Source organism: Portunus trituberculatus, chromosome 38 (assembly GCF_017591435.1).
Source record: "Portunus trituberculatus isolate SZX2019 chromosome 38, ASM1759143v1, whole genome shotgun sequence".
Taxonomy (NCBI): domain Eukaryota; kingdom Metazoa; phylum Arthropoda; class Malacostraca; order Decapoda; family Portunidae; genus Portunus; species Portunus trituberculatus.
Genome location: NC_059292.1, coordinates 25,431,543 through 25,455,426, shown reverse-complemented (window position 1 = coordinate 25,455,426; position 23,884 = coordinate 25,431,543). Strand labels below are relative to the sequence as shown.

At 39.0% G+C, this 23,884-nt stretch overlaps 1 protein-coding gene across 7 annotated transcripts in view; it reads right to left on the bottom strand.

Annotated features, from left to right (window-relative positions):
* LOC123515143 (protein O-mannosyl-transferase TMTC4-like) overlaps positions 1-23,884 on the bottom strand; it is a 68,647-nt gene that overhangs the window by 23,722 nt on the left and 21,041 nt on the right. For 6 of the 7 annotated variants that reach the window (XR_006677788.1, XM_045273611.1, XM_045273607.1 and 3 more), the window contains exons 2-12: positions 20,421-20,579; positions 19,582-19,813; positions 18,266-18,446; positions 17,659-17,786; positions 14,959-15,055; positions 14,576-14,693; positions 13,522-13,676; positions 12,187-12,392; positions 11,504-11,678; positions 7,699-7,830; positions 7,245-7,376 (exon numbers count right to left, since the gene is read on the bottom strand). Coding sequence is in view for 6 of the 7 variants with exons in the window: in XM_045273607.1 (XP_045129542.1) it covers positions 7,245-7,376; positions 7,699-7,830; positions 11,504-11,678; positions 12,187-12,392; positions 13,522-13,676; positions 14,576-14,693; positions 14,959-15,055; positions 17,659-17,786; positions 18,266-18,446; positions 19,582-19,813; positions 20,421-20,579 (1,715 nt within the window). In the remaining variant the exon portion in view is untranslated. Of the gene's footprint in view, positions 1-7,244; positions 7,377-7,698; positions 7,854-11,503; positions 11,679-12,186; positions 12,393-13,521; positions 13,677-14,575; positions 14,694-14,958; positions 15,056-17,658; positions 17,787-18,265; positions 18,447-19,581; positions 19,814-20,420; positions 20,580-23,884 lie in introns of all 7 variants that reach the window. The other variant, XM_045273612.1, reaches the window with a different exon arrangement.

Sequence of the window (23,884 nt, the reverse complement as noted above, 5' to 3'; positions counted from 1 at the left end):
TCTCTCTCTCTCTCTCTCTCTCTCTCTCTCTCTCTCTCTCTCTCTCTATCTATCTCGCAAGTGATCTAATTTGTATATCTTTTGCAAAACATATATAAAATACATACAATAGGAGTTGCTGGTAGTGGTGGTGGTGGAATGTCCTCCCCCTCGGTGGTTGAACCTCCTATATCTGTATCAAAGCCCAGAATACCATTATCTTCACTCTCTATTATTGTAGAAACTGTCAATTCCAAAGCCTTTCTGATGCCACTCTCATTCAAAAGTTGTCTCCCCGCAACATGGCGAGACACCTGAGGTGTAGAAGTAAGGCGCAGGAGAGGTGGTGGAATCGGACACCGTGAAATCACTGTCGCCCCCACCATCCATCGTGGGAGTTGGTGACACAGTGACATATAGCATATGTTTACTCCTGACTTGGGGGCTTGCCGTGCCTTACAACAGAATGAATTCCAGTTCTTTTCTTGAAATTCACAAACCACTCTTTATTTGCTTTAAAATCATCATTGGAGTCACATGTAGTATCAGAAATAAGATCATGATCCAGCAGCCTAGCCTTCGCACCAATCACCAGCCATCTGCCTTTGGTTTATCCAATCAGCAATTTTTCCATTTCTTCCACTCCGCAGGTCGCTTACATTGCCTTTTCACACCAATCGCCACATCAGCTCTTTTAATGAGCTGTCTTCTTCAGTATTGTGGCTACTGTAGATTTAGCCATACAGTACTCAGCTGCAAGATCTGTTATTCTTCCTCCTTTCTCGTATTTATCAATAATCTCCTTTTTCCTTTCAATGGTTGTCACTACATTCTTTCTTGGAGGCTTATTCTCACCACTAACAAACCTCTTTGGTGCCATTGTAAGCTTCTAAATAAAAAAAAAAAAAAAAAAGGATAAACTAGCTGCGGTGGACTAGTAGGGCGTGTGGGGCGGCGGGAAGGGAGAGACTCTTTGTTAACAGCCACGTGGATGGATCGACGTTCGACTAATAGGTATTTTTTTGAGTATTAAGTCAAACTTTTGCGTTCGACTATTGAAAAGTTTGACTGTTTAAACGTTCAAGTATTGAGTCTCCACTGTATATACAAATTTATTCACATCTACTTATCAAGATTCTATTGATTTGAGAATATAGCATCATTCCAATTAACAAGAAAATTAATTTTATTATAAACGTGTTAATTAGAAACCATAGATCTTAATTTGACTAAAAATTGACGCTAGAGGAAAACAGTGCGTTTCGTCTGACTCAAGACGATGGAAAGCCACCTCCAGCCCCACCCCTAAGAAGAACAATTTCCTGCCTTTCAAAGATAAGCTTGAGCTTATAAGAAAGTGTGAGGCAGGTATAGCACACAGTGTCGTTGCAGCGCAAATAGGTGTCCCTAGATCAACAGTATCAACAATTTGGAAGAACAGGGACAAGTACCGCCCGCTGCAAGTGTTTTTATTTCCAAAGATATACTGTACAGCACCCTAATGTGTTTAATAAAAAAGTTAGATATAAATGAAGTCTTTAATAGTACTGATTTAGTCTAAATTAGTGTTTTTAGAGGTTATAGTGATATTTTTGGGGGGTCTAGGTTGAAGGTTGGTCTTTATCCTCCCTAATTCTTAAGTAGCTTATGGGAAAAATTGCTTCACGATTCGAATAAACGCTGATTCGACTGATGAAAAACTGCCCTAACCTCATCGAATTGCTAGGATCCTCTGTAAATGTATAGACAAAAACAGACAACTGGAGCTCAGTATAATAAAACTATGTACACACACACACACACACACACACACACACACACACACACACACACACACACACACACACACACACACACCGTCGCCGTCGTTGAGAGAGGACGGCTCGTCTCTGGCTGCGGACGGGAAGAAGTGAAAATACCTATGGTGTTACAGGGCCCGGGTACCTCTGAGCTAGTGTCCTGTTGATGTCCTACTGTCACATAGTATTGAAAGTGAGGGATATGGAGAGTGGCCCCTGAGAGGAGAGTGTGGGCGGTGATTGTTTTGGCCGTAATCAGCTGACGATAGCAAACATGGCGGCTACCCCTAGACAACCCAAGGATTTTGAAGGTTTTGTAACTACTCCAAGAGGACTAGAGAAATTAGATATGGATGCAAGAATCCAGGCACTGCAAAGTAAGTTCCTAATCATTTTGTCCATAGAAGAAAAACTGGATAGAGTTATAGCCGAGAATGATTCGTTCAAAAAAGATATCTATTTGTTAACGATAGCGAATAAAGAGCTATTGAAGGAAAAAGTAGAGATGGAGAAAGAAAACCAACAACTAAGGAAACAATGTGAAGAGATGAAGGCTAAACTCCTAGAAATGGAGATGAAAATATCCGAAGGGGACTTGAGGAAGGAGGAATGCCTTAATCTAATTGATGCCAGGATGAAAGAAGTGAACCATGAACATCAGGAGGTACAAAGGTCCTTTAGGGAGATAGTGAAAAAGCAGGAAGAGGAAAATAAAGTGATTACAGAGTGAAATGGTAAAGGCACTAAAGGAAAATGAGTATGTGGTGAGAGATATTGCTGAAAAGAAAAATGTGTGATCATAACAGGATTGAGGAGGAAACTAACAGAAACTGGCAGGATAGGAGGAATAAGGAAAATGACAGGATTAAGTCTTTACTGAATAAGATCTCTGTGGAGGAAGAGGACCTATATGCTGAGGTAGAAGAAAGTGTGAGATTGGGAGCTTTTGAGGAAGGCAAGAATAGACCATTAAAATTGAAATTAAAGTCTCAGGTGGCAGCTGAGGCCTTGTTGAGGAGGGCTTGGAAACTTAAGGACTCTGAGGAAACCAAAACAATTTACATAAGAAGAAATATGTCACAGGATGAGCGAATGAAAATGAAAGAGCTTGTAACTGAAGTGAAAGAGAGGAATGACGAAAGAACAGAGGAGGAAAAGACCAAGTTTTTGGAGGATGAGAAATGGGAGGCTAAAGAAGTGGTGGATAAAACAGGCGGAATAGACATTACATGGAAGAAAGAGACTAGGAATGGAATACAAGTGACTTACATGAATATAGATGGATTTCTGTCTAAGAGGCTAGAATGTATGGATTACCTAAGAAATAACGAACCGGACATAATGTGTGTAGTGGAAACAAAGCTAAGGCCGAAATAAAGCTAGACTGGTTTGTTGTAAAACACTACAAAGTATGGAGAAATGATAGAAAAATAAAGGAGGTGGTGGTATAATGGTTCTTACTAAGGAAGATCTGATAGTGAAGGAGGTGAACTATAGTAAGAGAAATGAGGAAGTGATAAGTATGCTTATAACAGATGGCAAGAGGGACATTAATATTATAACAGTATACATACCACCCAGAACCAGTGCTTGGGAATATGAACAGTACCAAATGGTGATGAGAAATACTCTAGACAGAATGAAGCAAGAACTCATCAGAAAGGATAGAGTGATGATAGTCGGAGACTTTAATTGTAAAGAAATAGTGTGGGAAGACTACGAAGTGGTGAACGGTGGTGAGTGGGCAGAGGAATTGTTAAAGGTAGCAACAAATAACTTGATGACACAGTGGGTGAGATCACCAACAAGGTGCAGGGGACAAGATGTTGCAGCAAGGTTGGATTTGGTATTTACCAGGGCATCTCTAAAAGAGGAAATTGAACATAAATGTCCCTTGGGAGAAGCGATCATGATGTCCTAAGCTTTGAGCTGGATACGGAATTAAGCACGAATAAGATTGTGGAACGCAGGAGGAAAAATTAAATTATATTAGGGCAAATTATAACCATATAAGGGAGTTCTTTAATGAAATTGACTGGTCCGTGGTATACCAGGAAAGGGATATGCAATTGAAATACGATAAATTTATGGATTTGTATAACTCTGCTGTGAAAAGTTTGTGCCATATTACAGAAAGAGGACTTTAAATAATAAACAGTGGTTTAATAGAAATTGTGAAGAAGCAAAAAAGAACAAAGAAAAGGCATGGAAGAAACTTAAGAAAAACAGTGATGTATTATCAAGAGAAGTTTACAAAACAGCAAGGAATAGATATGTTGAAGTAAGGAGAACAGCACAGAAGGAATATGAACAGAGGGTGGTGGAAAACTGTGATAGTGACCCAAAAATGTTTTACAAATTCATAAATGGAAAACTAAATATAAGGGAGGCAATAGTAAAGGTAAAAAATGGGAAGAAGTATATGAGGATGCTGGAGATATAGCTGAAATTTTGAACGACAACTTTTGCAAAGTGTTTACAAAGGAGGAGCATTTTATGGGAGGAAGGCCTACGGAAATAAAGCAAATGCAGGACATCATGGTTACTAAGGAAGATGTAAGGAAAATTATAAGCAATCTGGATATTAATAAATCAATGGGGCCTGATGGCATATCTGGGAGGTTGCTAAATGAATGTAAGGATCAATTGTTGAACCCGTATTTGATATTGTGGAAACCTCCATACGAACAGGATTAGTCCCGAAAGAGTGGAAAAGAGCTGACATTGTGCCTATATATAAGAATGGTAGTAGAATGGAACCGCTAAATTATAGACCAGTATCGTTGACTAGTATATTGTGCAAGGTATGTGAAGAAGTAATTAAAGCTAAGTGGAGTGAGTATCTAGAAAGTGAAAACATTCTGAGTGAAAGACAGTTTGGTTTCAGAAAAGGAAGATCGTGCATATCCAATTTATTATGTTTTTATTCAAGAGTGACTGACATACTACAACATAGAGAGGGATGGGTGGATGCTATCTACCTGGACTTGAGAAAGGCCTTTGATAAAGTACCACACAATAGACTGATGTGGAAACTAAAGAAGATTGGAGGAGTAAATGATAAACTAGCAAAATGGATGGAAAATTACTTAATGGGAAGAGAAATGAGAACAGTGGTGAGAGGAAGGAAGTCCGAGTGGAAGAAGGTAACCAGTGGAGTTCCACAAGGGTCAGTGCTTGGTCCCATCATGTTTTTGATTTATGTTAATGATATGCCAGTAGGAATTGACAGTTACATGAACATGTTTGCGGACGATACTAAAATTATGAGGAGAGTAAAGAATGTGGAAGATTGTAACAAGTTACAGGAAGATCTTGATAAAATATATGAGTGGAGTAAGGAGTGGCAGATGGAATTTAATATAGACAAGACCCATGTTATGAAAATGGGAAGAAGTAGATACAGACCAAACTGGGATTACAGGCTGGGTGATGAGAAAATTAAAGAGACCAATGAGGAGAAAGACTTAGGAGTAATTGTGCAAAACACTTTGTCACCGGAGAAACACATTAACAAGATTTTTTGGAAAACATATAACATGCTTCAAAATATTGGCCTTGCATTCCACTACCTAGATGAAGGAATGATGAAGAAGATATTATGTACCTTAATAAGACCCCAGTTAGAATATGCAGCTTGTGTCTGGTCACCATATGAAGAAAAATGTGAAGAAGGTAGAAAGGGTACAGAGGCTGGCAACAAGGATGGTACCAGGACTCAGGGAGTTAGACTATGAGGAAAGACTGAGGAAGCTGGGGCTGACCACATTAGAAGAGAGAAGAACAAGAGGAGACATGATAACTATGTATAAATTGGTGAACAAGATTGACATACTGGACAGAGAGTTGATAAAGGTGACCACAAGTAATCATCTCCGAGGACATGGAAAAAGCTAATAAAAGACATCTGTCTAAATGACGTGAGAAAATACAGTTTCCCGCATCGTAGCATTGATAAGTGGAATAAACTGAGCAGTGATGTCGTTGATGCGGTGTGTGTCAATCAGATGAAAGAGAGATATGACAGGAATGGACAAGGAGACAGGACACAGAGAGCTTAGCTCGGGCCCTGTAATACACAAATAGGTAAATACAAATAGGTAAATACACACACACACACACACACAGACACAGACACAGACACACACACACACACACACACACACACACACACACACACACACACCGCATAGTGTTGTGGTTAGCACACTGGCTCATAACCAAGAGGACCCAAGTTTGAGTTCTGGGGGCAGTGTGGCAAATGGGCAGGCCTCTTAACCCCTTCACTACGGTGACGCCTATGTGGGCGTCATGAAGCCCCTGTAGCAAATACAGTGACGCCTACGTAGACGTCATATTTCTTTTCTGAGCTTTCTTCAGTTCAGTTGTCCCGCATAGTGTGTTGGACACCAACTACACACGCCGTATGCTGTCCTTGAAATCCTAGTGCTCCTCCCACCATCCTTGTCTCCACCAATCACTAAAGATAAGCTACATGTGTTCCGCCTTGTGTCTAAAATTACCCAATGGCATAGACTGTTCCCATCTCTCTCTCTCTCTCTCTCTCTCTCTCTCTCTCTCTCTCTCTCTCTCTCTCTCTCTCTCTCTCTCTCTCTCTCTCTCTCTCTCTCTCTCCCTCCCTCCCCATCTCCCTTTCCTCCCTCCCCATCTCCCTTTCCTCCCTCCCCATCTCCTTTCCTCCTCCCCTTCCCTCCCTCTCTCTCTCGAAGATAAGTTACATGCGTCCGCCTTGTAACATTCACACACAAACACACACACACACACACACACACACACACACACACACACACACACACACACACACACACACACACACACACACACACACACACACACACACACACACACACACACACACAACAAATTTTCTAATCTCTCTCTCTCTCTCTCTCTCTCTCTCTCTCTCTCTCTCTCTCTCTCTCTCTCTCTCTCTCTCGTTTCCTCTGTTTCCCTCCTCCCCTCTTCCTCTCAAAGATAAGCTACATGCGTCCTGTTTATTTCTAAAATATTAGCAAATGTCACACACTCTCTCTCTCTCTCTCTCTCTCTCTCTCTCTCTCTCTCTCTCTCTTTTCTCCGAAGAGAGAAGCGTCCACTTTCTTCTTCGAAGGCGATATAGTGACTAAAAAATAGCAGCATAATACACAAAGACGACAAGTATGACAAGCTTGCACGAGTTTCCTCGCTGGCGGCGCTACCACCCGTATATCATACAGGCGGGCTTTTTTAACATCCGGCGCGAAGGGGTTAAAGTGCAGCATCTTTTCACCTAACAGAAACTAGGTACAGGATGTAACTTGAGTGGTTGTGGCCTCGCTTTCCCAATGTGTGGAGTGTGGTGTGGTCTCAGTCCTACCCGAAGATCAGTCTATGTGCTCGGAGCTCACTCCATAATGGGGAAGGATGGCTGGGTGACCAGCAGGCAACCATGAATACAATACACACCTTAAGGATGTTAGCCAAGTTGTTCATGGCCTGGTCATAGTCTGGGTTGAGCCTTAGTGCTTCTCTGTATCGTCTCACTGCCTCCATTACATCCCCAGCATCAGCAGCCACCTTCCCAATGTTGTAGTGAACCTGAAGAAAGATGATATGCATGTGTGTATGACCATTATAGGTTACTAATGCCCATGCCCATCTAGCCAGTTTTGACTATCCAGACTGTCCTAGCTTTACTGATCAAACTAGATAAATTTCTGGTATTCCAATTAATCATACCAAAACAGACTCTTCATTTTTTTTTGTTGGCAGTGAAGCTGAGCCATTCTCTCTTCTCTCTTTAAAAAGAAAAACATGGACTTCCTTGCTAATACTAGCACATCTTCCATATACATTAAAGCACATTATTAGCATGCATGGCCTAACTACACTGGTTCCTCACATTAAGCAGATGTTGTACCTTGGCATTGAGGGGACACACATCAAGGCCAGAGTTGAATAGCTGCTTCTCAGTCAACCACTCACGACTTCTCTGTTGGCAGCGGAGGATGAACACCACCACCAGCACCAAGTAGCCAGCTTGGATAACTCTCTGCAGGAGACAGGCTTGCCTCACTAAGGTAATGGAAGTACTCAGGGAAGATGGGAATGTAATATATGAAATAGTAGTAAGTTTGGGATTAAATGTAAATGTTTAAGGAGAAACATGCACATACAATGAATAAGAGGAAAGTATGCATGAAAAGAAAATATGAGAATAGAAATAAATAAAATACCAAAAAATTAACATTAATTCATGAAAAAATAGAGAAAAAAGGAATAAAACATACCTAAATAACTATCCTACAATTTTGTAGTGACATTTTTTTTCTTTTTCTTTTTTTTCATTTTTAAGTGAGCATAAGGGAGGAAGTAGTAGATACCTACCAAAATGATAATTTACTCCCAGCAAGGTCTAATAGCACTAGTTCTGTTCTGATCCAGATCAGTTTAGGGGGTGCTGTGTACCTTCCATTAAAGCTAGTTGTGATCTTGCTGAACATTTCCTTTTGTGTCTCACAACTCAAGGGGGCAGTCACAGCCTGCCCTCTAAAGACACCTCTTCTCCTTTCTTACAAAACTACATGCACTTATTATACACACTTCCTTCACTCAAAATAAAAAATTGGCAACTCATGATCCAGCTCGGAGTCCCCTTCAGGAGAGGGGACCAGAAATGTCCCCAGGCCTGACTGCTCTTCAGGTAGCAATCTAAAATGTCTTGATACCTCCCTCAACTTTTTCTTCATTAATTTCTGCAACATTTGCAGTCTTAGATCTAATTTTCAATGTGGAATACCACCTCTCCTTTACTAAACCTCACCTTCTTTTCCTCATTGAATCACAGCTGTCTGAGGCAACTGACAGTAGTGTAGCCTCTTTTCTGTTCCCTCCTACTTTCTCTATACTCATCTTCTTTCCAAAGCTGAATATTGTGTCTATGTGTGCAATGACCTGACTTACTCTCGTGCCCACGCTCTTGAATTTTCCAAGTTTTCCATCACCTGGCTTCAACCTAATCTATCTCTCCCCTAACTCTTCTAAATATTGTAAATTCTTTTATTATTTAACTTCCAAAGTGGAGCACATTCTTTCCCTCTAATCTTTTACGGAGATTCCATCCTTGGAGATTTCAATGTTCACCACCAGCTTTGGCTTTCCTCTCCCTTCACTGACCAACTTGGTGAACTTGCCTTCAACTTTTCTATCCTTCATGACCTAGAGCAACTGGTGGTATTCCTGACTACCTTGGAGATATGTCCAACATTCTTGACCTTTTCCTTACTTGTATCTAGTCCTAATTCTCCAATCGCTCCTCAGGATCCCCCAAAGCGGAGAAGCCTTTGGCGTTTTGCCTCTACTAGTTGGAGAGACCTGAGGAAGTATTATGCTGATTTTCCCTGGAATGATTACTGTTTCCATGTCAGAAACCCATCTCTGTGTTGAATGCATAACAGAGGTGATAGTGTCTGGCATGGAGGCACACATTCCTCACTTTTTTTCTCAATCTAAATCTTCTAAACCTTGTTTAACACAGCCTGTTCTTGTGCTATATATGATACAGAAGTTGCCCACAAAAGGTACTTGAGCCTTCCATCAACTGAATCTCATGCACTTTATATTTCTGTCCAGAATCATGCCAAGTCAACTTGCCAAACACTCCTTCATAAATAGAAAATGTCAAAATCTTTCAACTCAAACTCCCCTCGAGCCTTCTGGCATCTGGCCAAAAACATCTCCAATAACTTTACTTCTTCATCTTTCCCTCCTTTATTTCATCCTGATGGCACCACTGCCATCTATTCTGTCTCTAAAGCTGAACTCTTCTCTCAAACCTTTGCTCACAACTCCACCTTGGATGATTCTGGGCTTGTCCCTCCCTGTCTTCCTCCCTCTGACTATTTCATGCTAACAATTAAAGTTCTTCGTAATGATGTTTTTCATGTTCTCTCTGACCTATATCCTCGGAAGACTAATGGACCTGATGGGGTCCCTCCTATTGTTCTCAAAAACTGTGCTTCCATGCTTGCACCTTGCCTGGTCAAACTCTTTCAACTATGTCTATCGACTTCTACCTTTCCTTCATGCTGGAAGTTTACCTACATTCAGCTTGTTCCTAAAAAAGGTGACCATTCTCATCTCTCAAACTACTGCTCTATAGCTTTAATTTCTTGCTTGTCTAAAGTTTTTGAATCTATCCTCAATAGGAAGATTCTCAAACATCTGTCACTTCACAATCTTCTATCTGATTGCCAATATGGTTTCTGTCAAGGCTTTTCTTATTGAGTCTTGGTCATCCTCTTTCAAAGATTTTGATGAATCTTTTGCTGTTGCATTAGACATTTCAAAGCTTTTGATAGAGTCTGGCACAAAGCTTTAAGCTTTAATTTCAAACTGCCCTCCTATGGTTCCTATCCTTCGCTCTGTAACTTTATCTCAAGTTTCCTTTCTGGCCTTTCTATTGCAGCTGTGGTAGACAGCCACTGTTCTTCTCCTAAATCTATTAATAGTGGTGTTCATCAGGCTTCTGTCCTGTCACTCACCCTCTTTCTATTATTAATTAATGATCTTCTTAACCAAACTTCTTCCCTATCCACTCCTATGCTGATGATACCACCCTACATCTTTCCACATCCTTTCAGAGATGACCAACCCTTCAGGAAGTCAACAGATCACGCAGGGATGCCCCAGAACACCTGACTTCTGATCTTTCTAAGATTTCTGATTAGGGCAGAGAAAACTTAGTAGCATTCAGTGCCTCAGAAACTCAATTCCTCCATCTATCAACTCATCACAATCTTCCAGACAACTATATCCTCTTCTTCACTGACACTCTGCTGTCCCCATCTTCTACACTGAATATCTTCAGTCTATCCTTCAATCATAATCTAAACTGGAAACTTCATGTCATCTCTCGCTAAAACAGCTTCTATGAAACTAGTTGTACTGAGGCGTCTCTGCCACTTTTTCTCACCCCTACTACTGCTAACTCTGTACTAAGGCCTTATCAATCCTTGTATGAAGTACTCTTTGCATGTTTGAGGGATGTTCCACTCACACAGTTTTGTTGGATGGGGTGGAATCAAAAGCTTTTCGTCTCATCAACTCCCCTTCTCTGACTGACAGTCTTTAGCCTCCCTTTCACTGCCAGAATGTTGTATCTCTTGCTATCTTTTATTGCTATTTTCAAGCTAACTGCTCTATTGATCTTGTTAAATACATGTCTCCTCCTCCTGCAGCCTCGCTGCACAAGGCTTTCTTCTTCCTCTCACCCCTATTCTGTCCAACTCTCTAATACAAGAATTAACCAATATTTACAATCATTCATACGTTCCTCTGGTAAACTATTGAACTCCCTACCTGCTTCTGTATGTCCATCTTCCTACGACTTGACTTCTTTTCAGAGGGAAGTATCAAGATATTTGTTCCTTATTTTTGGATCTCTCAATAACTCTAAGGGAACTGGTAATCCAATGGGCCTTTCTATTTTTTTCCATTTTTTGTTGCCCTTGGCCAGTCTCTCCTCTTGCATAAAAAATTAAATGAATAAATAAATAAAAACAATAAAGGAATGTTCCTTTTCATAAAATAATCAAATCCTAAACAACTAAATATTTAAAAAAAGATAATTAATTATCCTCATGAAAGTTATCCTTATCCTTCACACAAACTGTTGCAATAAACATAAAATGAATCTATACACAACAGAGTAGCCACAGCCTTACCCTGCCAAGGTGGCCTGCCAGACACAGCTCTCTCATGCCAGTCACCACCAGGATGCATATGCCGACCACTGGCAGATACAGCACACGCTCTGCTATGACAAATCCCACCCGGAAGAACAGGTTTGTGGCAGGCAGAAATGGTACGATGCCCATGGCCAATCCCATCAACACAAATCTGAAGGCATATTTATTGGAAAATGCAAGCATAGTGTTTCATAATTAAATATTATGTTTAGATTTGGATGATTGTATATATATCTTAGATATCTTTCAACACTCATCACCATACACCTTTAAAATGGTGCTAAAGCATTTTTCGACCAAAGCAATATGAGCAGTGCATCACTCTTCCTCAAGCCTATGGTATTATCATAGACAGGAGCATTATAGCTATCTTGAGTTTCTAAAAGAAAGACAAACACACATTAAGCACTCATCAAACTGTCAAGGGAACTACTCAGCCTATACAAGATCTTAATATCCTTCCATTCTGATGACCCACAGCAACTAATCTACCTTTACATTGATTTATAACATTAGAAAACACAATTTATAATTCCTACAAAAACTAAACACAATTTGTCTCTCTGCCCAAGCTATAGCTAGCAAGGCACTATGATATAACTGTAAATTCATGTAGTATCAAATAGCCAACAACATGTACAGCTACTGACAGTCCCTACCTAGATGTCTGACTTCCTCTGCCCTGAGCCATTCCTCGCCTCAGCAACATTATAAATGAAACCCAGAGAACTGGAAGAGTCAGCAGTCTTGGATCACTGAAGTTTACAATGACTGGCACACAGCCCATTGACCAGTCAAAGCACAGCCAGATTGGGAGGATCAGCAGCAGAGCATTCATACTGTAGGTGTACTGATAATTCAAGCTCTGTGGGGGATGGAGACAGGATTCAGTACATTCTGGTGAAAGGAATCAAATCTATTCACCAATGCTTTGGAACAATAGATATATGCATTGTATGGGCACTGATCAGTCAAGCTTTGCACAGAATATAAATGAGGCTCAGTACATTCAGAGGGAAGAATGCATATTTGTTTGTTTGTTTTTTCAAATATACTTAATCTTAATCAACCTAGTTATGCACAAGGGTTACTCTAATTTAGAACTAGTCAAAAAAATGCCAGGAAGACATGGTTCCAACCATTTATATTTATAAACTTATTCAAGTTATATTTGGAGTCCATTCACATCATCTTATTGCAGAGACAAATGTGATGAGTAGATTAAAAATAATTATTGTGTATGCAATGTTGTCATAAACACTCTACTTTCAATATTATGGAAATGTTTCCTCAAGCAATTTCCCAAATGTGCTCATGGCATCAGAGCTGAGCCAGTCATGAAGCTCTTTCTCTTTACACATAATAAATATGATGCACAAAGAGATGGCCTCCAAGATATAGAATTCAGCAGACAAACTCATCACATAATAAGATCAGACATACATATGATCATAAAAGAAAGACTGACTTAGTACATAAGGTCAGTGGGTGATGTCACACAAAGTCAAGCAAAAGTGAAGGCAGAGAGGACTGCACACCACAAAATATTTCCTTTTGTACAGACAAAGCTGAACTACTGTTCTTTGTGCTTCATTATTACAGATGAATCCTAAATTCTCATAAACCTGCAAATTTTCATAGGAACCATGTTACACGGGCTGTTGAACAGCACATTTGCCAGTGATCTATCACAAAATATTGGTGAACCCTTATGTGAAAAAAAAATAAAAGCTATGCACTTAATGCAACATGCAAGCTCAAGATGCAAAGCTTTAAAACACACTTCATAAGACACCTCAGACTTTTAGGGAAGTAATCTTTTCAAAGCCAGACCAACTGTAAATTAATAAATCCTTCATCCAAAATATGTGATTCCTATTCACTGCAAATTACAGTAAATTCATATTTGGCAAATTATCAAATATATCAACACAAATAACCTTGGCATGCTAGCCCAGAATGTGCAGCGAGGAAAGGAAGTGCAACAAACTCACCCTGAACACCACACTATCCAGGAAGGAGGCAGGGTTGTCCACCTTCATGAATCTGGGCACAGTGGAGCCCATGACTATCCAGCGTGCAACCAGCAGGCCCACACCCGTCACCATCAGCACCACATGGCGCCACACCATACGACGTACTACACCATCTGTGGCAAACATGTAACCAAATGCAACACGAAATGGGTAATTTTTTTGATACATCATTATACTGTTAAAGCTTGCATCCAATGGTAAAGATAACATCTGAATCAGATTTCATAGTAAGTCCTCGTTATACGGCACATATGCGTTCCTGAAAACCTTACCGCAAATCAAAATTACCGTATACCGAACCCATTATAACATGTAATAATAGGGAATATGTTCCAGCACGTCGAAAGTCACCTCTACAGACAGGAAAATACAGGAAAATAGTCATAAAAAAAAATGTAAAGTGCTGCACAAAAGATATAAACAGAAAATGTTTTTATTTACCTTTCACTCGCCACGTATTCTATCAGATGATGTCCCTCCCCGAGGCCAAGGGACAGTAGGGATTTCAGTCCTTAGTCATAATATCCACAAAAAAAAACAAGCCGTAAGGATTTCACTTGTGTTCAGTGAGAAACATGGGAAAAGACTGGTTGTTGTGGTGGCCGCGCAGTGTGGTGGTGTTACAGTACGATGTAAACAAAACACGAGCGGATACCGTATCTGTGAATTTGTCTTACCATAAATAGAATCGAGGGTAGTAATTACCAAACACCGTAACTGTGAATTTACCGGATACCAAAATACCGTATAAGGAAGATTTACTGTCTGATTCCAGCTCTCACCTCCAATCTCATCCAGTGATGTCAAATGTTGCATAAGTTAATGGTTAAGCCACCTGAATTAACTTGCATATTCATCTATTTATCATATTTTCATTAGCTTTTGTTAGTGTCTCAAATATCTTAGTAATTCATGGAAACTAATCTTCATATATGAGTAAATCCATAACACACACACACACACACACACACACACACACACACACACACACACACAGAGTTGTTCACATTACCTGGAATGCTCCTCCATGATGAGACTGCTCTGGTGCTATGGCCAAGAACCAGGAGGATGACAGTGCGTCCTATCACTCCCCCATGCGCTAGGATGATGTCATATGCACTGCACACACCCTGAACAAACACAGCCACATTTGACCCTCAGCTACATAATATAGGTCACACCTCCCAAGTCTAGAGTTCTTATGTCAGGTATGGATGTGAAGCAAGACTTGAAGAGACACCACTATGATGGGACACTGTGGTAGTTATCTCCCAAAATCCTGCTTCCCATTTCTCAATTAATCTATCTTTGTCTATTTCTTTGCCTTGTAGTATCAGTTTATTATAAGGACTTGCAGACTACAACAAGGCAAAACGTAAGTAGGCAAATACCCACCAGTGCAGTGATGCCAACTTCCTTACAGAGCATGGCAATGGCAGTGGCAGCAGCTGTCAGCACCAGGTACACATTGCTTTGGCCACACCTTTTAGCCCTGAGGATGAGAACAACAAATTGACAGATTACAAACTGACCTCATACCAAGCACAAAAATCATTATCTAGGTGCATCTATAAACAAGTAAGGAAAAACATGCATACCATAGATGAACTTTTTTTATTTTATTCTAAAGTTGCTCCTTCCCTGTGTATATCTGTAGAATTCAAGGAATGAAAACAAAAAAACTTAGTCACAGTTAAATTACTTCAATCATGGCACCAGCAACATTTCTTCATCTCACCAACAAAGACTCCATTACTGATTATTTTCATAGATATACCAATAACATTTTGACTACTAATCAGGTAACAGAAATGAATGAAAGTAATTCTACTACTTTTGCCTGGTGTGGTGAGAAATACAGTGATACCTTGAGATACAAGTTTAATTCATCATGTGACAGAGCTCATAGCTACAAAAGCTCGTATCTCAAAAAAAAAATTCCCATTGATATGCCATGAATCCATTCAAGCCTCCCCAAAAAGAGCACCCCTATTTCTTTTACATGTTATCAAGTAAGAAAAAGGTATTCATAAATGATGATTATTGTGCAGAAACATAATAAAGCATAAAAAAATAATATAAATAGATAAACTACTATTATAAAGTATATTTATCTCACAGGGTATATTCCACAGGACGTTACTGCATTCCCAACCCCCACTTAGGACTGTCGATCAGCTAGAGTGTACATATGTAGCCATCCATAGAAGACTGGATGCTCTAATAATCACATTATTCATTGAATAAAGGAAGTTTTAAGTAACAGAGAGAGAGAGAGAGAGAGAGAGAGAGAGAGAGAGAGAGAGAGAGAGAGAGAGAGAGAGAGAGAGAGAGAGAGAGAATAAATGCCACACTGCCACAGCTGTAGAGGTCTGTTTACATTGTTCACCCCCTTCCATGATTAGCGTTAGTGGAGGAGGTAGGTGGAGATGGGAGAAAGTTTTTTTGCCTTTTCAGTTATGTACACATGCATACTTTATCAATGCATGAACATTCATAAAATAACAGCAAAAGTTTATTTAGTGTTCTTAACTTGGAGATAGACATTTTCAGCAAATGGTGGCAAATGGCAAAGGAGGAGGAGGAGGAAGGAAGGAGGGAGGGAGGGAGGGAGGGAGGGAGGGATGCAGGCATCATTCAAACATAAATTCAAACATAAATTAAAAACTGCACTTTCTTTAGACAAAAGAAAAAAGTAAGCAAATAGTGTGAAAATGATGAAAGAACAATAACAGTGCACGAGCTCCACAAGAAACATGTAGATACTAGCTTAGCTGAGGCTGAACCAATGCACCAAGCCGTTGAATATCAGCAACATCCCCAAACATAACTCGTATCTCAAAATTTTGCTAGTATAGGCAACCCCCGCGTAACGAACGGGTTATGTTCCTAAAAAAACATTAGTTAAGCGAATTTTCATTAAGCGAACCAATTAAAACAAGTTTAACCCCTGACGTGAACTTCCACTGAGAGTAAACAAAGCTAGAGTGCATCATAGTACAGTAAAAGGTTTAATGAAAGTAAAAATGATCAAGTTAAACATTTAAGCAGTTTAATTTAAGACTAAGTCATTATAATGTACACAAATGTATGTATGTAAGTAACTTTATAATGTTGATAATCTTAAATTTATGAAGGGAGGGAGAGTGGAGCAGGAAAGACACTAGCTGGCAACCTGTGGAATGTAAACAAAGGGTGCATCATTGTACTGCATACAAAACTTATGTATCACATTTCCACAAGGCTTTCCATTTTATCTATTGCAGAGTCATGGTTCAGGTGGTTCTTTTAGCTTGCAAGGAAGATACGGTCTCACCAGCCTTCTTAATAGAGTCTGCTGACTTGAAAGTAGTAGAGACAGTAGATGAAGTCAAGCCACGGTGGCAAGCAATGCTATTAGTTTTCTCGCCTCTCTCGTGTCTGTGAATAAAATCCAGCTTCACTTTAAGAGTAAGAGACTTCCTGGTCTTCTTAGCAATGCCAGGCGACATTGCAGGGCATTTTGGTGGCATGTTGAGCAAGGGAAGACGAGCTGTTGCTGATGCTGTTATTGTTTTGAACTAGGGGGAGTGAGTAGTGCACGTCTTGTCCACGAGAGGCGCTGGTGTATTCAAAAGCCTGTCGGCTTGCGTGATACAGGGGGGGCTTTCAAACTTGGAAAAAATTACCTGGAAAAAATTTTGTTAAAGCGAGTTTGGTGTTCGTTAAACGAGCAGATGGTAGTAAAAGGAAATGTTCATTGTAGCGAAATTTCGTTAAGCGGGGGTTGCCTGTATCTCAAGATAAAAAATTACCAAATCGTAGCTTGTATCTCAAAAAACTTATATCTCAGGCAGCTGATATCTCAAGGTACCACTGTAATTATAAACCGACAAACATACAATATTTCTTTTTTGCGGGGAGAGGTCGGGAAATGGATAAGGGACAGATCAGTAAGAATACAAATTTACATTTGATTTCCTCAAAAAACGGCATGGAGTGTCTGAATTGTTTTGCTACCTAACTGGATAAGGCACACAAGGACTACAGCCTGCATCTAAAGTCCCTTGTGCTAGACAGATGGATAAAAAATGTAGAAAGAAGGCAAAGTCATACCAGCAACAAGACTGCTTTCTGTTGGCAGCCTCTTCGGATGCCTGTTTAACAGCCCTCACATAACTCAGGAAGGCAACAAACACAAACAGGGCACACAACAGGTCTGCTCTTCCCACAATTCCTGAAACCTGAAGCATATCACACTTGTACAACCAGAAGAGCCATCATGTCAACCATTAATATCCCAGCCAAGGTAAATGAACTAACCTCAAGTATGTAATATGAATGTTGAGCACCAAAAGAAACTACATGGGGACAAAACAAAAATCAAAAGCACTCAATTTCTCACAACAATTGGACACACAGACTGCCCTGCAGTAATGCTATAACTGCAAACAAGTGTCAACAAGTTACCAGCATTTCCTTCCTAATTTTATGCACTTACTGAAGGAAATTTCCTACACTGTCTTCTCCTTTAAATCATTATTTTGTCCTTTTAATGTTCACAATGCTTTTCAAGTATAGCATCAAAGTGAGGAAACTATTCATCTAAGAAAAATAAGGTATAAGCAGTAATTTCAAAAATATCAAGCCACAAAACTATAATCAAAAGCAGCAATGCAGCACAATGACATGCTTCTCCTCCCTGCCTGCTGCCTTCACTCACTGCCTCTGTGTGGATTGGGTGTGTGGCAAACAGAATGGCTGCTAGCACAGCAGCCCTCGGTGCTTGGCTGCCAAACACCACATAGAAGACACGCAGACTCATGATGCTGACAAGGCAGTGCAGCACAATATTGACAGCATGATAACTAAAAGGATCCAGGGCACCCCAGGAGTAGTTGATTCTATAAAATATAAAGATACAAGCATCAGGTTTAGTTATATGATGTTACATGGTCATGACATCATGTTTCATGAAATTATGAGTGTCAGCTTCATATGATTATAAATTTACAAAAATTACTTGCATGCAATTGCTAATACTTTTATGACATGTTTTCATTAAATGTAATTTGTGTGTACTCTAGTCTTTCTACTGGACGAAGGCATGTTGAGTGAGTTCATCCCCTGTCCACCACTATGTCAAATCTGCCTCAACACACATCACTCACTCTCATTCATCAACTATTTACTAATTCTTAATGCATTTCATCTACCATAAAATACTTTCTTAGATTCAAATAAGATTCTATAGTGTTATAAATGTACTGAACTTTTTAATAAAAGCAATTATTATACATAAATAACAGAACATGTGGCATATAAATGTACTGAACTTTTTAATAAAAGCAATTATTATACATAAATAACAGAACATGTGGCAGAGTTTCTGTAGCGGATTTGTGAGACATTGCCAGCTCAAGTCAGAGGTCAGAGTGAAGGCTGGTCAGAGGTGACAAGGTCATTCATTCCTCACCTGGCTAGCCGTCTGCTAAGATTGAAGGATCCTTCACAACTCGTGCTTCACTGCTTCACAGACCAGAGAAAGAATTTATATACAACATATATACTATTTCTAGAAGAAAAGGCAAACAGAGAGAGGGCCTATAATAGACTCAAATAAAACACTGTGTTGGGTGGTATGGTTCGGCTAGATCTAAAAGGAATACATGAATCTCAGGCTAATCCTTTAATTAACCTAGTACATTTGACAACACTGTACGTAGAAGATTTATCTTAATGACTCCACCCAATACGCCTTTGTCCAGTAGAAGGACTATAGCATCAAATAAAAGCTTAAGTCATTATATCATCTTTGTTTTTCCACACAAAAGCATAGTTGATACATAAGGAATTTTTTTTTATTTGAAAACCAAAAAACAAATGTCTGCATGAAAAACATAACCAAACACAGAAGTAGTCAGACAGTTCAACAAAATGAAGTTTCAAACATCTCTAGAGATACTATTCGTTCCATTCAATACGAAACTGATAATCCCTTTTTTCTATTTATTTATTTTTTCCAGTCTCAGCACCCACCTGAAGGAGAGAACAGTAAGGGGACGGTAGGACTTGTGGCTGGAGGGATGGGTAAGGCGGGTACCCCAGAAGTCATTGTGGAAAAGGTTGCACAGCGGCGTTTCTCCACGAATGTCATTGTTGTTGACTATTGCCTCAGAGTCATCAAAGACAAAATCCCCAAAAAGGGAGTTCACAAAGCACACTCCCGCACAAAGACCCACCAGCAAGGCTGCCACCAGATACGGCAGCTCTGGAATTATTGCCAACACAGCATTAGATACTCCTCATCATTATCTTAGATACCTTACACTACTCTAAACTTTACAGTTGCTTGGTCTGAGACAACTCAATATCCCAGAACCAAAGCTAGCAATTCTTAAAACCATCAGTCATCTCACTGCACAGATACCCACAACTAAGTCTACCATGAGAACGATACAGACGATTCTCCATCACCCATAATAGGCCTTAATAGAGCTAAGAACAACCAGGACCTATGTGTATGTCAAATGAAAGCATCAACTGGATGCACATCCTCATGAGTTCCAAACAAGACTGACTTAGCAAGAAATTAAACTAGATTAGGATAAATTTTGTAAATTTCTACTTAGCTTATCAGAAGATTCAAGCAGGAAGAGGTCAGGTTAAAGTTAAACTAGCATGAGAACATCACATTAAGGTAAAGTAAGAGCTACAGTAAGAAGCTATTCTAGCATTGAATTAGGACGAGAACATAAATTAACATGTTTATGTAAGAATAATGTAAATCAAATTACATTACCTACTTACCTTAGTATTGAATGGTAAGGAGACAAAATGAGGCTGAAATATGCCATGTCCCAGTCACAACCCCTTACCTGGTGCGGGGACATCTTGATCCCATGAGGACAAAGGAGTGTTCTGGCTAGTTTTGCAGGATGATGCACCCCGAGGAGAGGCTTCCCTTTCCTGCAGATTGTGCTGCTCCCCATCCCAGCTGCCACACCAGCCACCACACACCATGGTGCCACACCCTCCTGAAACATACAAATCTGAAATCACACTGCAAGGTCAAGAAGGTTCTAAGAAAAGGAGAAGAGAAAAAAATCATACAAAAATAACATTGTAAATAATTGAGTCTTTTTGAGCTGCTTTGTAGAATGAAAAAGTTGTGATAAAAAAACAACAACTCCAAAACAGCAATAAAACTCTTTTCAAAATACAAAAGACAAAATGGTTGTAACAGTGATAAAATTATCCACTTAAAGACAGACAGCAATCTTGTGTAATTAACCAAGCATGACCTGAAAAATCTAAATATCCATATCTGCAGGCTACTTATCAAATAATAACAAAAATACACTGCTTTCATAACTATTACTTTCATTACTATTCCAAAAGACAGATTGCTGTGGAGATGAGACATCTGAGGAACATGTGAAAAGTAACAAGTGTGGTATGAATGAAGTGAGGAATTTATGTTATATGAACTGACTGAGTAAAGCAGAGACTAATACAATGTTGGTCAAGCAGACAGTGATACAAGAGTGATTGGTAAAAATTAGTGGATCTTGTCTGAAAAATGTAATCTTAAAGGAAAGGCCACAAATAGGATGGATGCAGAGATGTGAAGAGCATGTTCAGTGTGTGATGTCTATGAAGTTAGGGAGAAAGGCCACACATGGAAGATTCCCTCACATCTACTATGACTGAGTCAGGTTCATGGAGGACGTACAACATATATGTCAATTACAATACAATATACTATCATTAAGTATGCATTAATGAAACCAAACAAATTTCATGAAAATAAAAAACAAAAAAAACAACACTAAAGTTATGGTTTTCAAGCATGAAAGGCAACATCTAGGGGCAAAATTATAAGCATACCAAATACATGATGCCTCCAGAAGCAATACTTTTCACTACTAAACTTTGATAATTGGAATTTGTTATTGCCACATATATCTATGTTCAAGAGTGTAAAACATTAAAAAATCACTTATACTGAGTTAATTTCAAAATCTCAGTTACACTTATATGAAAATATGAGAAACTGACAGACCTGACAAGGAATGTTAAAAACAAGATGCATTTGTAAAAATTCTAATACAGTGGACCCTCAAACTTCAAACACTTCAGAAATGGAACAAAAAGTATCAATAGTATTTTATTTACCCTTAGAGGTCGAACAAAAATTCAGACTTAGAATAACCCGAAAGCAGACAAATCCAGTAAATCCAGGTGACACTAGCGCCACTGACGGGAGGTAAACATCAGTTCCCAGTTTGTCTTGGTTCCGTGTTGTCGCCTTGTTCTTATTTCCAGCTTGGGTCAGGATATTTGACCAGATTTTCATTAGATCAGAGTCACTTAACCAGGAAGGATGGTCAAGTAATATTTCATAAAAGTTCTCTGATCTCATAACAAACAAAAATATTTCTTAACTACTGTAGTGACAAGGTGTAACAGATGTGAAACAAAATGTTTGCACTGAGGTTGTATTTAGGTATAGCCTTGTAATGGTAGCTCCTCGAATATCTTCATTATTTTAATTATTAATATTATTATCATCATTATGATGGTACTGTACTGAGTTTATGTATGTGCCTTGCATCCTCTATGTTTACCTGATCACTTCAGTGGTGCCATTGACTCATTAGAATCTCTCTCAGTTGCTGGTTGGTAATCTGGAACAGCCTCAAATGCAAAGATCACCCAGAAATAACCATCTGTATTAGTGCATACATAATGCACTAATAAATGATATTGATTTTACATAGTTCAAATCTACAATCTTGGAACGGATTAAAATTATTTACATTATTTCCTATGGGAAAAACATTTTCAGACTTCAAACAATTCATACAACAAACAGCATGCTGGAACGAATTATGTTCAAAGTCCAAGGGGATGCTGTATTTTCAAAAATTCAAAGTCTGAGTTTTAAAATTACAGAACACTATATTTTGCTTTTTGTTGGTTGCCATCACATAAGTGGAAGATGACATACAGCATGATACAAAAAATCAAAACTAGATAGTCCTATCTCTCCATGATTGAAGCCTTATCATGAGTTCCTTGTATAGATTAAGAAAGATAAGTGAACATGTCAGAGAAGCCTGATAAGATGCAACCAGAAGATAACGCGAGAAACAATCATCTCATATGGTAGTGGTGGTAAAAACAAAAATGGTGATGATTGGTACTCTATAAATGGATATTAACATCAGCTATCAGTTATATTCTAAAAGTAGGAAACTGATTTGGGAGTCAGCCATACCAGCATACCAGAGACTAAGTGCAAACTGAACCCTGGCCAGACATCAAGTTACATACATGACTCAACCAGATGTGGAATAATTATCACAAAGGTGGCAGACTTCAGTGGAGTTTAGACTACCTTGAATGAAGCACAATGACATCATCCATTGTTATCTTTAAAAGTTCTCAAGGCACACCTTTCTAACATGCTCAGTTTAGGTTAGGTTTATAATCTTGTCATAGGGCTGAGCCCCCACCCATTAGAAACAAGTTGATAAGGTTCATAAGTGAACTAACAGCTAATAGCAAAGTTGTTTGATGAATTAAGTAACCACCTAATCAATTAGGTATACCTGGCATGTGGGATAAATGGTAGTTAGTGAGAGATGAGTTGACAGCAAATTAGTTCTCAGCTACAACAAATATCTCTCTCTCTCTCTCTCTCTCTCTCTCTCTCTCTCTCTCTCTCTCTCTATATATATATATATATATATATATATATATATATATATATATATATATATATATATATACACACACACACAGTTAGCAGTAGTACTTTCAATAAGATACTTTCAATTTTTGCCCTTTTCATTAATGCAGGAAATTTTTGGTAAAACGACATTCAACTCATAACAAAACTAAACTGATGGGTGTCCTTGCTGTAGATAAATATGATTACCAATTCTTGGTTCGATCACTTGCTTTATAAACGTATCAGGTTTTGGCACACAATGGTTAATACGACCAAAAACACCTTTCCTAACCCCATCATGTAATATCTCACAACCAATACATTACATTCTCTATTGCCATTTAATAATATTCCAACAGCCATAGTTCTGGTTATTAAAAAATTAAATTAAAGCACTTATAACTAACCTCCAAACTACCTAATAGTGCCTTGACACTATTTGTCTATATTAGTTACTTTTACTTAATTTAAATGAACATTTCCTGACATTTCAACTTTCAAACAATATGACTAAACTAAAACTACATAGTATAAGAGGAATTTTGTAAGTGGAGAAAGATATACCTAATTTTCTTTCTCTCCCAAAGAAAAACACACTGAGTG